The 15,880-nt window shown below is 38.9% G+C and overlaps 1 protein-coding gene across 1 annotated transcript in view; it reads right to left on the bottom strand.

Moving 5' to 3' along the window:
- Nucleotides 1-7,384, bottom strand: part of LOC115822043 (kelch-like protein 29) — a 54,468-nt gene extending 47,084 nt beyond the window's left edge. The window contains exon 1 of the mRNA XM_030785693.1: nucleotides 7,036-7,384. Within this exon, the coding sequence (XP_030641553.1) occupies nucleotides 7,036-7,360 (325 nt within the window). The 5' untranslated portion in view covers nucleotides 7,361-7,384. The remainder of the gene's footprint in view (nucleotides 1-7,035) is intronic.
- Between the last annotated feature and the right edge of the window lie 8,496 nt (nucleotides 7,385-15,880).

The raw sequence follows: 15,880 nt of genomic DNA, 5'->3' as shown, positions 1-15,880 counted from the left end.
AAGACATTGGTCTGCGAGTTAAAAAATAGTCATTGACTAATGATTAAACATTGATTAATGAAACTCGAAAGGATTATATTTTAATATGAAAGGCTTGCAGAGCTCGAAATTCTATTACAATGAAACACTAACAACAATGGTATTTACATTCCACATGTCTGTTGTGAACTAGTCTGAGTAAAAGACTACAACACTTCATCAAAATAATCATCTACACAGATAAATCACAATTATTCTTTAGTTCTGTTCTTTGCTTCAATTTTGTCGTATTTTACAGAGGTATAATCTGCATACCGGAACTATCTTCTTAGATGCAATTTGAATTTCAATTTAAAATTGATTAAAATGGTCTGAAGTTCATTGCCATTCACAGTGAGATATACTTCTTGAGAATGTGAGCAGGGACCAAGAGCTGCAGATTGCTCTAGATAAGAGTGTTATAGTTAGAATAATGAGTAGATGAATATTCACCACACAGTCTGAGAATTTGCCTCCCCCTCCACACACCTCTTAGTAAGCCAACTGCAGTCAACTTAACATATTAACATCCCTCCTCTCCTCTCTTCTCCTCTCTTCTCTTCTCCTCTCTTCTCCTCTCCTCTCCTCTCCTCTCCTCTCTTCTGGTTCTTGGATCGCCATATTCTCGAGCTTGAGTATGGTGTACTGAAGTACTACAAAAGTACTGAATCCTGAATGGGATACTGCTTCAGTCATTCACACAAAAAAAAGGATTACCAAACTTATTCTGAACCTGAGCTGCTTACAAAGACTTCAGGCCTAAATGTACAAATCAGTCCAAGCCAGCCGTGTGGTCACTGCCATACGTTAATTACGATGTCTTTTAAATGGGCAGAGGAACGACACGGCAGTCCTCTCCCAACCTTGTCTCCTGAAACTATCTCTGTGCATTCTTTTCTGAATCTGTAGCTCTGCAGTCTTCTCTGAATCTAAACACTGAACAGTCATGAGATCCCTGTTTCATGCCTCTTCCATTCCATGCTGTAAATTTCAGCAAGTGTAAATGTGAGAGAAAAAAATATCTAAACTAAAAAAAAAAAAAAAAGAAAAAAAGAAAAAAAAGAAATTTACTCCCCACTCCTGCAAAATTAATTATGTTGAAACATATCCTTTCCAAAAAACCCCCAAAAAACAGAAGCAACTGAAATCCAAAGTTAAATTAACATATTATTGCTATTGCTGAACTATGGGGGTGGCATTGCTATCTAGAGGTGACTGTTCCGGAACAGGCATCAAATATAGAAATGGATTTATTCCAACCACAACAGCACACAGGCAATATAACAGAGGTAGGATCCAACCCTTACCAAGTCTCGGAGAATATTTAAGATTTTATGTATCAGAAGACTGCATTGCTTGGCATGTGTTTAAATAGCTCCCTCTAAAGAATTCCATGATATCAGCTAAGCTTGTCTATTAACCCACTGATGGCTTTATCTCTCAGCCAGTAAAGTAGGCTTACACTCATTGATGACAGCACTGGTGAAGTTATAGTCAATAGCTGCAAGCATATTGAGTCATCTATGGATAGACATATGTAGTGCCTATGGCTATGTAACGGCTGATGAGAGAAGAGTTACGTAATGTTTGTCATTCTTTATTTAAGGCAAATTTTATTACATCAATGCCTTATTTTCTTTTACAATCTACCTTCTACTCAGCACACTTGTTAATTTTTCATACTAAAACAGCCTTATTACAACAAATATTGGTATTTGCAATAGAAATGTGATATTCTAAGTTGTAAGTTGGAATATTGGAGAAGCTTTGTCTCCAGGCAAGAACAAAGCATTCTCACTTATAAGAAAGTGGGTGGTTAGATGACTGTAAGTGACCTTTTGTGAGTTTGCAATAAGTGCCAACAAAAATGAACCAAAAAGAAAAAAAAAAAGACAGAAACAGGCAAATGTTCAGAATGTATGTGTACTTGGTTGGCTCTTCAATATTTTGAAGAACAGTAAGTTTTTATCCCATTTTTCTCCTACACACTGCTATGTAGCTTCACTTACTGTACAAGAATTATTAAAAAAAAAACTCAGAGAGTGCAGACCTCCACCAAGGCCAATAGTCCACTCTTCTACGACATTCAATCTGCAACTGCAACCATTATATCTGTCTGAATATATTTCCACATGTATTAGAACATAAAAGTCAGAATGTATGACTGTGAAAGCTAAATTATTATAAGAAACGATTAGCAATTATGTAAGTGTTATGTAAGCTCACAATAACCTTTAAATAGGCTTAATATGGTCATATCGACTTTGAAAAAACAGCAAGGATGATTTAGAGATTGCTTATTTCTTACATACCTGCCGCATTTGTCTCTACAGTGATGTTTGAGGTGGCTGTTATGTTTTGTTGTACGTTTAGTCATGGCACACCATTCACTGCAATTACGATGGGTTGACGCATGCACAACAAATTCAGTTCATTTTTGCCCTGCCTCGCAATGTTAACGAAGGTGGAAAATAATAGGTGGATCCACCCTGTGACTCGGACCCACTCCAAAATCAAATGGGTTCCTTTCCACCCTTCCACCAAGTTTCATAAAGACCAGCCCAATGGTTTTTCTGTAATCCTGCTGACAAACAAACATATAAACCAACAAACAAATAAACCAACAAACCACACCGAAAACATAACCTCCTTGGCGGGGATAAAAGTTCTGAGCTTGAGTGAAAAGAACAAGATTTGAACAAAGCACTTCATGATGATCCATGGAAACTGTTAGTGATACACTGAGTTTCAGATCCTTTTTTTTTTTTTTTTGCTTACAGCTTCCAAAAAAGGTGGAAAATAATAGGTGGATCCACCCTGTGACTCGGACCCACACCAAAATCGAATGGGTTCCTTTCCACCCTTCCACCAAGTTTCATAAAGACCAGCCCAATGGTTTTTCTGTAATCCTGCTGACAAGCAAACATATAAACCAACAAACAAATAAACCAACAAACCACACCGAAAACATAACCTCCTTGGCGGGGATAAAAGTTCTGAGCTTGAGTGAAAAGAACAAGATTTGAACAAAGCACTTCATGATGATCCATGGAAACTGTTAGTGATACACTGAGTTTCAGATCCTTTTTTTTTTTTTTTTTGCTTACAGCTTCCAAAAAAGGCTATCTGTTTGTCTGTTTGCCTGATGTCTCTTTACATTATAGATTCTAAAAACTGCTTTCCAGAACAGAGGAGAGACTTGATAAATCCAAAGAGCCTTCCAAATGTTCAATAATAAATGTAATGGCCACTCACTGCCAATCACAGATTACTGCTGCTCAGAATACCTCATCCATTTGTGTGTGAACAGATTCACCTCCTCCAGTTCAATAAGCCGACTCCATTTGAGGACATGGCTGTCCTTCATTCTGCTAATCCTCCAGGCTACAGCTTGGATCATTGTCCACATCTCTCAAAGAACCAGTACACCATAAATGCTGTCACGGCCCTATTTGCTTTTCCTATCTCCGCTGTCAACACAGTTCTTCGCCTTTAGCTTCACCACAAGCCTAAGCCTACGGTTAGCAACCAGGTGAAACTGATGCCATGTCTTTAAGTGGACTCTTTTTTTTTTAAAGAAGGCTTCTCGCTTCTTGAAGAACAACTTCTGTGACATAGATCAATGGTAGCCACCCATATATGTCTTTGAAAGAAGCCCAGTCATGTTCTCAAAGACAGCAGCTTTGCTCTTTTGTGCCTTAAGCTCCACAGAACTCTCCACTCGGTGTTCAAAAGAGAGAACTCTTGGCCCTTAGTTTGTGAACACAGCCTCCTTGCAGAAGGCATTCTAAAAAGAGCTTCCTTTGGAGGTGAATTTCGTGTGACATCAGATGAACGTATTCCAAATATCCAACCTCAAAGTGCGCCACTCTCCAGGGTACTGGGGCTCTTTGGACCACAGCAAGCTACTGTGCTTGCATGTCAGAAATCCCTGTCATAGCCAGACAGTTGGAGCCTGTGATGCCGAGAACTCCAGCAGGTTGCCAATAATGTCTAATCACACTGAATGTTCACCACTCAATTTTTTTCCCCCTTTAGGCTCATTAAGAAATTTTCTCTGCATCTTTGAACTTTAATCTTTATAAAGTCAATATTGTGATATTTTCTATCACGTCAGAGTAATTACTGTTAGAGGAGAGTAATGAGTAAATCATGGCATTAATTGCAATTACTCTGACATTCACTCAGAGTTTATCATTTGGTGATCAGTGTAGAGAACATTAATATCTCGTAGAGGCATGCCTTTTAACTTACACCTACCACACATTTACATAACTCAGCTTTGCTGACAAAATGAGATTTTGTTGAGCTGTGTAGCTGAAGGGAGGCAGATGACGCACATAAAATGAAACACTTGATTTTTCAGCCGAGATCAGCCCAGCAAAACCAAACAGTGACGGGGCAGCAAAATTAAATGAGAGTTCTCTGTGTGTGTGTGTGTGTGCGTGTGTGTGTGTGTGTGTGTGTGTGTGCGTGTGTGCGCGCGCGCGCATGTGTTAGTCTGCGCCTGTTCTTAAGTGCGGCACTCTCTGATCATATATCACATATCTCTCTGTTGAGTTTCTAGCGACTGTTAAATAAACTCTGACGCTGTCAAAATTGTGTAGAGAGTGAGGAGTGAATGAGTGATGTAGGAAATGATGTAGGAAGAGATGATGTGCTTTTTAATTTCTCTATCAAAATTGCCAAATATAATAGTGACATGTTTCACTCTAAACAAAGCAATGGAAGTATCCCCTTTTTGGGTGGTCCAGGTCCATTTCCACAGGCATTGTGTACACTGAGATCTTTCAAGGAGAAACATACTAATCCAGATATATTCTTGGTTTCTTACAGTATGCACTGTAACAAAGCATATAGCACATACAGTTCAATTACAGCAATAGTCTAGGCCAATTAGTCTATGATTAATTAAATCCCTAGCACAAGTCACGTAATTATTAGAGTCATGGATAGGACATTACCATGTTAATTGGAGACAAATTGATTTTAGGGGCTGAGGAGACCTCTTCAAAGTTTTACGAACATCTTTTTACTTGTGCCATGTCTAAGCACTTAAACTTAGAGGCAACATACATTACCTTACGCTGAGCTGAAGACAGCTAAACAGAAGATTTCATTACACTTTTCATTCAAAGTCCTTCAAGCTAACCACATAATGTAATCTTACAGCTCTTACAGTAGAAAAAAAAAATACTGTTACGACCTTGCGTACTGTTACGATGCTCCCTAGAAAGCAATATAATCTTTCAATCTTAGAGATAATTGAATGATTTCTTGCCATTTGAATGGCATGCTGGAAAACAGAAGCTCATACTGAACCCACCCCAGAAGAAAGAGGCACAGGCAAATGTCATATGGAAATCAAGGAATTCGACTGTTCGAATTAGAGTGTTTACGCTATTCATAAAACAAGACCAAAGACAGCCAAATACAGCAACCCAACATCAATTCATTCATTTGTATCAGTGTTGACTTCTGCTGCTTCACAGGTAAATAACGTTATGCAATATCTCATAGAATGACTTAAGCATGAGACACGAAATCATTTCTTGATGTATGTCTCAAGGTATATCTATGCATCTACTTTATACATAATGATCTGGCCTACAAGAGAACATGAATAACAGCTTCAACAAAATAAGTGCATATACTCCATGTGTGTATATGTGTGTGTGTGTGTTTGTGTCTGTGTGTGTGTGTGTTAGACTAAGTTATAAACTGATCACAGACAGACAAACAGAAACATGACAATAACTTGGAAGATGTATTTGTATGATACACTGAATTATTTATCAAGTAAATATATTTCAGAGACTCACTTGTCAGATCAGCAAGCCCAAACAACATAGAGCCTCAAATCAATAAACAAGCTCAATTCTATCATTGCACTGTCTGTGTTATTTATCCAAAGCATCAAACACTATTCAGTGGCCAAAACCACACGCAAAATTACTACAAAGGTCACCGGTTGGCCATGGTATCCATAACGCTCTACAAACAACATCATAGTAAAGTGTAACACTGACACAAATAAATGATAGAATTCTCAAGTAATGATAGTAAATCAGATCCTTCTTATGTGATATACATAAGTATGCATTTTTATTGCCCTCAACATGTTCCTCTGTAAAGACGGCCATAAATCTCTAATCCTCTCATCTCTCCACCTCCTACTGTCTGTGGACATGAGAATGAAGCTGAAGGAGTCTCTTCTTGACACAGATCAATAATCAGCCTTGCCATTTGTTATCAGAGATGGCTGACAGCGATACGAGGAAGAGAGAATTATCCGTGGGGATATTCCGCTGAATGGACTGAATGACTGGAGGCCATTTGTGATAAATGACAGAGTGACTGACCAAGATGAGGGACATAACAGTACTTTTTTTATTTTGGTTTTGTTTTCCTGCCAGCAGAGGCAACAAACCTTACTGGTCTGTGTCTGTACTGGTCTCACAGGGAATTCTTATGATCAACCTCCCATTTCATAATAATGGGTTAGAAGAACAATGTATAGAAAATCCAAATTCTGCATGGATTATATACAGTGCACTGACTAAAGTTGTTAGGTCCAATGCATGCTTAAGGTTGTATTATATATTGCATTACATATTATTCACCAGAATATTTAAAGTATTTTTGAAAGATGCTTGAAGAAGCTAAATTGGTACCTTGAAATCAGCTGACATGCTTTACTAAATTATGGTGTTTGAAAAAGGATAATGAACAATAATAAATAAATAATACCTGAATGAAACACATACAGCTGTTATTTATTTATATATTGTTCATTATCCTTTACGTATGTCAGTCAACGCTAGCCTAAATCAACATTGCTTGTGAGATTTGTCATGTTCTGACTGCAAAATTATCTTAACCCTAGTTTAGGTATCCATCTTTAAATTAGGATTACATCAATCTCTTTGTTATGAGAAGACTGACAGTGGGTGTACATGACATTACCTGCTATGCTGATCCTATTACCAGCCCTGAGTGACACTCTGCCTAATGAACGTGAACCGGGCTCCTTTACACTCACCTTAGCCGCAGAGGTGGTGGGAGTGGGGGCCAGTCGCTTGCCAGTGAGCTCGTTACTCGAGGTGGTGGTTGTCACAGTGACGGGGGTGGGCAATAACGACGGGATGACGGGCAGGGGTAGGAGGCCCGGCCGGTTGTTGCCGCTGTTTGGAACAACAGCTGCGGCTGTGACGTTGGCGGAGCTGCAGCCGTTGACGGAGCTGCAGCTGCTGTTGACGCTGGGGCTGAGGATGGCACAGCGTTCCCTCCGTTCCCAAATCCCACGGAAGTCGCGCTCAAAACGATGGGTGTGCCGTGACATCTCCTCAGAGAAGGAGCTCTGCTTCTCAGGGGAAACTATGGCTCTCCTGGAACACAAACACACACACACACACACACAGGCACGCGCACACACACACACACGCGCGCGTGCACACACACACAAAAATCCATTCGTCACACCAGTGGTAAGAAACCCGTGTAAGAGACTCTAGCATTTCAGTTTTGAAGAACTGACTGTGCAGATCTTTATGATGTATGGATGGTGTATTAGGATGAAATAAGGACACACACACACACACACACACACACAGGCTTGGAAATGTGAGGAGCTGTGAATCTTTGCATCTACAAAGCTGTTGTTGGCTATGGACATGACAACAGTGGAGAGAAGAAATCCCCTTGTGAATTTGTCAGGCTGTCAGCGACATTGTAAAACTGGTCCCATATCATTCAGCCTTTGAAGGCAGAATAGTAACTACAGAGGTCACAAACACATACATGCATTTTCTCTTTCTCTCCCTCTGTCTGCCTCTGTCTCTCTGTCTCTCCCTCTCTCTGTCTCTCTCTCTCTCTCTCTCTCTCTCTATTCCTTTCCAATCGCCAGTCTAACTACACTGTTGTCAGACAGAAGGATGACAACTTTTTCTGTCTTGCCAGATATTCCACCTGGGAGCGGCATGAAAAAGTCATGTAAAAGAAGAATAGCTTTTGTGACATAGTGATAAGAAAGGGCAAGAACGAAAGAGTGTGTGTGAGCAAGTGTGTGACTCAGTGTGTGAGTCAGGAAGCAAATGAGTAAAGGAGTGACCATGAACGAGTGAGCACATATATCTGATACATAGCAACTGTTGTCCATTGCACCATTATCAATATGATCAGACATATCTTAGCATAATAAGTTAGTAGCACATTCAGTCACAGTCACTCTAAACAAACTAACACAAATATTTTACATGAATATAGGTGCAGTATGCTTACACAATAGCTAACTTTAAAAAAGAAACAGCACAAGTCAACAACTCAAACAGTTTCCAGTTTTATCAATATCACTACAAAAGAATCCTTGAGTGAAATATATGAAAAGCAAATTTTTTTGTCAGCCACAATTTTTATCAACTATGGAAGGGAAAGGCTGGGCGCCATTCTAATTATATGGTAAGAAGCACAATTTCATAATCACAGTTGAGAGGAAGTTTGATTGAATCGTGCCCATAGCGTTACAAAAAAAATGATCTGAAATGACAATCAACTGCTGCAGTGCATTGCAATCAATAAAATGCAGATAACAAGCCTCTTTTTCCCAACAGGAGTTCTGCTAGCCCAGTGTAATTACTCTTGCCCTCTTAAATCATTTTAAGGGCATGTCAAATGCATTACTTTTTCACTTGGAGGGGAACGAATGCACAGAAAAAGAAAAAAGAGAGATACAGTCCGAGACAGCAATGCATTAAACCAAAATAGCATCGTCCTTACAAAAGATAAATAATGATGGAAGTCATTTGAAAAGACAATGCAGGAAATGGAGAAGGAAACAATAAAGACAACTTTGTTGGATTTGTTGATTTGGGTAACGTAATACATAATCTAGTTTAGGAGTTTGGGTTGTGGAAAACAAATTACTTTTCATTAATTGCCTCAAATCAACCACATCCCTATTACTAAAAACATTTTGTTTAAATTAGACAGGAAAGCTTCCATGAAGCAAATACATTTATATAAAAAAAAAAAAACAACAACAAAAGAGCAAAAACAAACAAACAACAAAACTGTAATCAGAAACCACAACTCAATAGTTAATAGATCTCTCTCTCTCTCTCTCTCTCTCTCTCTCTCACACACACACACACACAAACACACACACATACACACAAACACTCTTGCTTTCATCCATTACTTAGTTCTCACATCTGAAGCAATAAGAGCACAGAGATGGGCTTTATTTTTAGAGCCATTTCATCTTGGTAAAAAAGAAAAAGAGAAAAGAAAAGAAAAGAGTGAAGCTCAGCAGGTTTTGAGTAAATATGGTATGAGACAGTAGAAAACAAGCCTCAACCATTACCTCTGGGATGTTCATGAGTTACTCTGAAAAGACAGAGATAGCATGAAACTGTTCCAAGGCAGTGCTGACAGAATTCAGTCTGAAATTTCAGACAGTATTGTCTATGAGAGACACCGTCAAGTTCATTTAGACAACAGCAGCTCATGGCAATCCAGTAAAGCTCTTTGTTCAGATATACTGAAAGGGTGGCTGGGGGTTTCCGGCTTGGTGTGGAAAATCAGATGGAACTTGCACATATAAAATGAAACACACAATTCCGTATGTGGTAAATCAAATCCGCTGGGACTCCTGACAGTATGCAAGAGAATTTCTGAGATTTTTTTTTTTCCCCCCTCCAACTCATTTTCAACCTTGGCTCCGCAGAATTTGTCCAACATTTTAAATGACTTGCTGGGATGGAAGCACGCCTGAATGGTCACATCTCTTGCGCGTTGCTAAAGAGCCAGAGGGAGGAAACGCGGAAATGGAGGTGGCATTCCATTTGTCGTTGAGTTTTGTAAGCCCCTAATAGGGTGAAATATGTGTCAACTGTAAGTGTAGGCTGGGAAAACAATGCTTTGTAAATGACTGTGATAAAATGAACTTTCGACGTAGCTTTGTACCAAAGTTCAAAATTTAAAATACAATATCTATTGGATGATGCAGTGCCAATGGCTTACTGAATAACTGAGAGAACTGATTGTTGTGTTTTATTCTAGTCATTAAACGTGTCTTATGTTTAGGTCCTTATTAGAGGAAAGTTGTTAAGACAAAAACCGTAACATGTTAAACATCTGGGGCTGATGAATAGTTTTGCCTTTTTCCCTGAGAACTGGTGACAATAACTAATTATTTTCCATGTTCCAGCACTAAGCAAAATTGGCAAATTTTGAGTTTATCTTACAGGATTCAATATCCCCTGGATGCCACTCATTAACCTATTCTTTCGTTTGGTTAATCTAGAGATCCATAGAGAATAACAGCACGCTAGTATATGGACATGGATTACAGTAAATCCCAGTAGAAAAGATTTAATATACTTAAAACAAGGACCTGGCCAGCTTCTTAGGTGAACCACTCCTGTCATGAAAGTGGGTTTCTCCTAAAAGTCAATGGGTCACATGACTGTAATTTGCTATATCAAGTAGGCAGTCAGGCGTTGAAGGAATTAACTTTTTTAATGTCAGAATGGACAAGAAACTGACATGAAATGTGACTTTGAATGTGGTAAGACCATTGATTGTAGATGGTCCAGCTCTAGCATCTCAGAAAGGCCTTCACCCTATGTAGTCTACTGGTGACAGAGCTCAGCATCAGTATGTCTCCCTTACAATGATACATATGTTGTAGATAACAAATCTGCAGCACCAGCTAAAGCTTCATTAATAGAAAAATAAAGATTCCTTACTTAATGTAATTATTTCACCTCTAAATCAGACTCCGAATCTAAAAACCGTGCAAAGGGAGGACAGACCTAAATGTCTCGGAAAAATGGCAGTCTGAGGGAGAGATGCATAACTACTCTTATCCCTCAGGGAACCCTTACACTGTATAAAATCTGAGAATTTGTTTTTCTGTTTGGTGAACTGTGAAAAAAGTGGCAGCTCAGTCGAAAACGGTGCCGGGAAACACATTTTTAAATCATTTCTGAGTACTCTTTGTTCTTCTATCATGTGTCCCACAACGTATTCCAAAGCATTCCAGTAAATATATAAAAAGACTGCCATCTTATATTCCAGTCCAGTTACCACCATTTCCGAGGTATCCAAACAATCCATCCCCCCAAAAAATTAAAAAGAAAACAAAAAACAATATAAGCTTGCTAAGGGCAGAGTACGTCCTCTCCTTGATCAGACTGCCCTTCTGCAAACCAAAAAAAAAATCAGCAAGATACAGATGTACTTTGATTTGAATGATTCATTTGTAACTCTCAAGTTAATATTCAGTTCTGTGATACTGCTGCTGAATAAATGGAATGCCAGTGATAGCAACATCAGCTCAGTCATGTTCAATTAATGAGGATTTGAACAAAATGGTGAGTTCAAACCATTCGTATCAAAAAAGGCAGGAGTTACACAGCAAATTATATATTTTTGCTTATCTAATGCTGCAGATTGACTCCAAATGGTTCTGCCACATAGTTCTGTTCTCTCCTGAGGAAAGAGTTTATCATTCTGCACTTCTCTGACAGAACCGACAGACAGCATTCTCAGTAGTGAAGAACCAAACCAGGCCTGCTCCACAACCTCAGGAAATGAAAATGCAAAGCTAGCTGTTTGCCTAAAGTTACTGCCAGCGTTTCACAAAAGCAACAACCAATCAATGAAGTCAGCTTTTTTTCCCCCCTTTTTTTTCCCTGCTCTTTTGAAAAATCCATAGGAACACCCAAAATCCATAAGCATATAATTTTGTCATCAATATGGGGTTCAATATGAATATGATATGGTAACCAGCCAAGAGTCCCTGAATTCTCATAAGCTGAATATAAATTCAAGAATGTGTGACATGCCGATAAGAGATTAACAGTCATAAGAATTTGGGAAAACATTCATGAGTGGTAAGCCTCTCTCCTGGGACAGAGTGTCCTTCCTTAAGATAGAAGAAATCTGAATCAAAATGGAAAAATATGAACTCTTCTCAGTTGTGGCATATTGTTTAAAAAGCACTGTTTTATTTGAGGTTGTGGGCAGGAAAACGTGCATTTCTTTTGCCTGGTGCACTTGTACTGCACACGTGCCACAGAATTGTCGACAGGAAACATCGTCTGACTCCCAGAAGACAGGAGAAATGTTCCTACTGTACTCTGAATGACCTTGCTGTTCACAGCCTGCAAAGCAGTCCCTCTGCATCACAGGGAGCAAACCCAGCATGGGCTACATCCGTTAAATATCTCTGCATCTTACTGTACTGTAATGTATTTAAATGCTTTTCTTTTCCATTTAGGACAAAGCACGGGTCATTTAAATTCCGACCACTGTGGACTGAGCCACTTCACAAAGTCTCTAAACCCCTGAAACATCCTCATCTAGGATAGCTGTAATATACACACAGACTATTACACCAGGAAAAGTGTTTCAAAAACACAATATATTCACCAGATTTACAGTACCCATTCTTCTCATCAGCCTTTGGCCAGCTCACTGCTCTAACCACCAATGACCTGTGCTCTGTTTGGCAATATGCCCATGTTGTGACCAGCTGCTGAGGTCATGACAACAGACAACAGTGCTGGGAATTTTCCCTTGGTGAAAATTTTTCTTAGATTAAGCAGCTGCCTTGGTTCTCGTAACTGGCTGAATAAACTGTAAATAATTAATATCGCATTTAAAAGGATAATGACCAAAACACTTTTGTTACACGGAAATCATGCGGGAGAAAGCTAAAACATAAACTCAAATAAATGCAAACTGCTAAATATTTCAGAGCAGATTCTATCGGTAGAGCAATTCAAATGGCAAGCTCTTACAAGTATAACCAAATGAGGAATTCAAATACGCATCCAGTCATCTGGTGGATTCTATATCACCATCATTTGTTTGACAGATGAAAGAAAATGGGTGCAGTGGGATTGCATTAACATAATTGCACATTTTACTTTCAAAACTAAAAGCTCAGCCGACTCACAGGAAGTTTTCTCCACCATTAAAAGTCTTAAAAGCCGTTAGGATTTAGCCGGTAGAAATCTCCAATTTAGGATCAGTTGGTTGATCAAGAATTAAAGTCCTGCCAGACAAACTGAAAAGTTGTTTACAAGTAAGAACATCAAATTGCAGTAAAGCAATCTAGGGACTCTAGTTTCACAGCAAAACTAAAAGATAAAGCTAGATGGATACTCATGGGATTGCTTATTAAATGTGTTAAGGTTCCTGACTACTGCAAATAACGAGGCGACTATCCACTGGCTTATGATCTAATGCTAAACGCATATGCAAAACTAATAAAGAACTGGTCTTCACTATGCAAGCTTCCTCCTCTTATTTTGAGGCGGAAGGAGGAGAGAAAATAAAGAAAAAGAAATGTAAAAAAAAAAAAAAAAGTTCATCATGAATCTCTCACATGAATTTAGGTGAGCCAAATGAAGATGAACACAGAAATCACTGCAATTAACAAGTAGTGTGCCCGTCTCATACAATAAAAGAGAAACACAGTTTGGCTCGTTGGCAAGCAACATGAGTCGACTCCACCTGTCCAGCTGGGTAAAAAGCCAGGCTGTATTATCACAATGTCAGCTTTCATCAATGGCCTAGTCAGCAAAGAGCTTATATTGTGCTGCTCCTGCAACATTGTGATTGTATGTGTGGTGAATTTAACGTACTGCCTTAATCAGAAAATCGAATTGCTACTTCATCAAGCTAAAACAGAAAAAAAAACCCAGACCGGCGGGGAAATATCTGCTATGCTTATTTTTGTTATTGCCAAGCGACCGTTGCTACATTTTCTGGTCACAGAGCAGTGATTCAGTGTGCCCTCCTAAAATGTCACTTGTTAATTGGTTTGAAATGTAAATAACTCGGTTGATTGTTGAAGTTTCCAGTTTCTGTCTGCTTAAATCTATTCACTGACCATACACCTGGCAAATCTGATCAGCCAGATCTCACTGGGCCTATCCAGCAGCACTGCTGCTCCAGTCACTTAACCACACGGGAAGAGATTGCATGAGACAGTCCTGGCAGGCCATCAGTTTGGAGGTGTTGCCAAATAGGCTTCAACAGTCTTTTCAATAGTCTTCTGTCTTACTGTGGAGATGAAACAGAGTCAAATTCTCCAAAAAAAAAAAAAAAAAGAAGAGTTTAAAACGACATTAGTGTATATCATCGTAAGAGTTCAATATAGGGCAGTGTAACCAAACCAAATCATTATACAGCTCATTGTCCTTTTCTTTTACACTTCAAATAGCAGCAGCTTTTAGAACAGACAGACACTCAGTCCATATTGTTAAAAAATGAATGAACATCAAACTAGTTAAATGGGAAAACGGGGTCCCAAACCGTCTTAAATTTTTCATTAGGAAATCATGTTGCTTCACGCTTGGTTACCCATCCTGACTCATAGTGGGGTCAGAGAAAGTGCAGGGCACAGTGAGGTTATTAGACCAGTTCACCGTCAGTGCACTTCACTCTCACGGCTTTAACCCTTTAAAGGACAGAGAGGAATTACCTGAAAAATCAGTTAAATATAACTGTTAACGACACTCGAGAAAATTCAGATCTGGGTACACATAATGTACTACCCTATTTAAAGAAGTCATTAAAGTCCTTCATGTTCACAATGTATTATTTTGTGTTGCATCATGATTATGGCCCTTTTTTGTTCAGAACAAAACATTAACAGGGATATGTGATACATCCATGCATTCCTATGTAGCTGCATTTCTACATGGATACAGAAAAAAAAAAAACTGCAAACAGTGAAAATTTTGTTTTCACAAGACAAGATGTGTTTTCAAAGAAACCTCTCTGACTAGATGTCGAATAAATGGGGAAAAAGTCCACGCACAGCAGGTTGCCTTATTTTCTTAGAGTGTACGTTCAGTATCTTCAAAAATAAAACCATATGCGTACGGCTGCAGAGAAAACGGACTGAAAACACACTGTTGGGAATTTTCCCTATGTGTGTGAAACCAAAGTCAAGATACAGCATGCTGACAGGCACTCCTAACGCAATAGCTTTTAAAGGGATGCACAAAGGGAGAAGCCAGAAGCAGAACAATACAATTTACACTGAAGATTGTACCACAAGTATTCTCAAGACAACTGCTTCAGGCATAGGTACATATACGTTAACATTCATTGTAACTGACCAGAGGAATCTTTGATCAGACAAAGCCCTGATGAATGTGTACTGACAGTTATGCCATTTGCTCTGCAGAGTATTGTTTTAGCAGCGTAGAAGAGATAGATATGAGAGGATAGGGTAAGGGAGATGTATGTGAGAGACGGGGAGAGACTGAATGTGTGTGTGTGTGTGTCTGTCTGTCTTTCCATCTGTATGTCTGTCATGCACAACTATGTCAAAGTACTGGCGATCTATCACTACATACATATACCATTGTTCTGAGTACAGCCCATGTAGTGATTTGAGTGAGTTAAACAGGAGATCCTATTTGTTGGTAGGCGTCTGTATGCAGCAACAAACATAGCAAGTATCACTCTGATATTTTTACCCATTTGGACCTTTTAATTCAATAACTGCAGTTTTTTGTACGTTGGTCAAAAACAACAACATCATTCCATATTAAACAACTTCTCCTCTGTGGGGACAACAAACTCAATAAAACAAACAATTTTGTTTGATTTACAAACAGTCTCTAAATGATCCCATGCTCACATTTACTTTTTGAGACTCTCTGAGATAAATATTGACCTTGGAGACTCATCATCTGATTGATTTTCATTCAGAATTGGCCAATTTTACGCTACGTTGCAACCCCATGCAATAGTTCAACAACAGCAATGGTCTATAAATGCGTGTGTGTGCGTATGTGTCATTCCATGCTATTAAATGTCAAATAGGTCCAATGAG

Source organism: Chanos chanos, chromosome 1 (genome assembly GCF_902362185.1).
Source record: "Chanos chanos chromosome 1, fChaCha1.1, whole genome shotgun sequence".
Lineage (NCBI taxonomy): Eukaryota > Metazoa > Chordata > Actinopteri > Gonorynchiformes > Chanidae > Chanos > Chanos chanos.
This window is presented reverse-complemented; position numbering and strand designations above follow the sequence as displayed.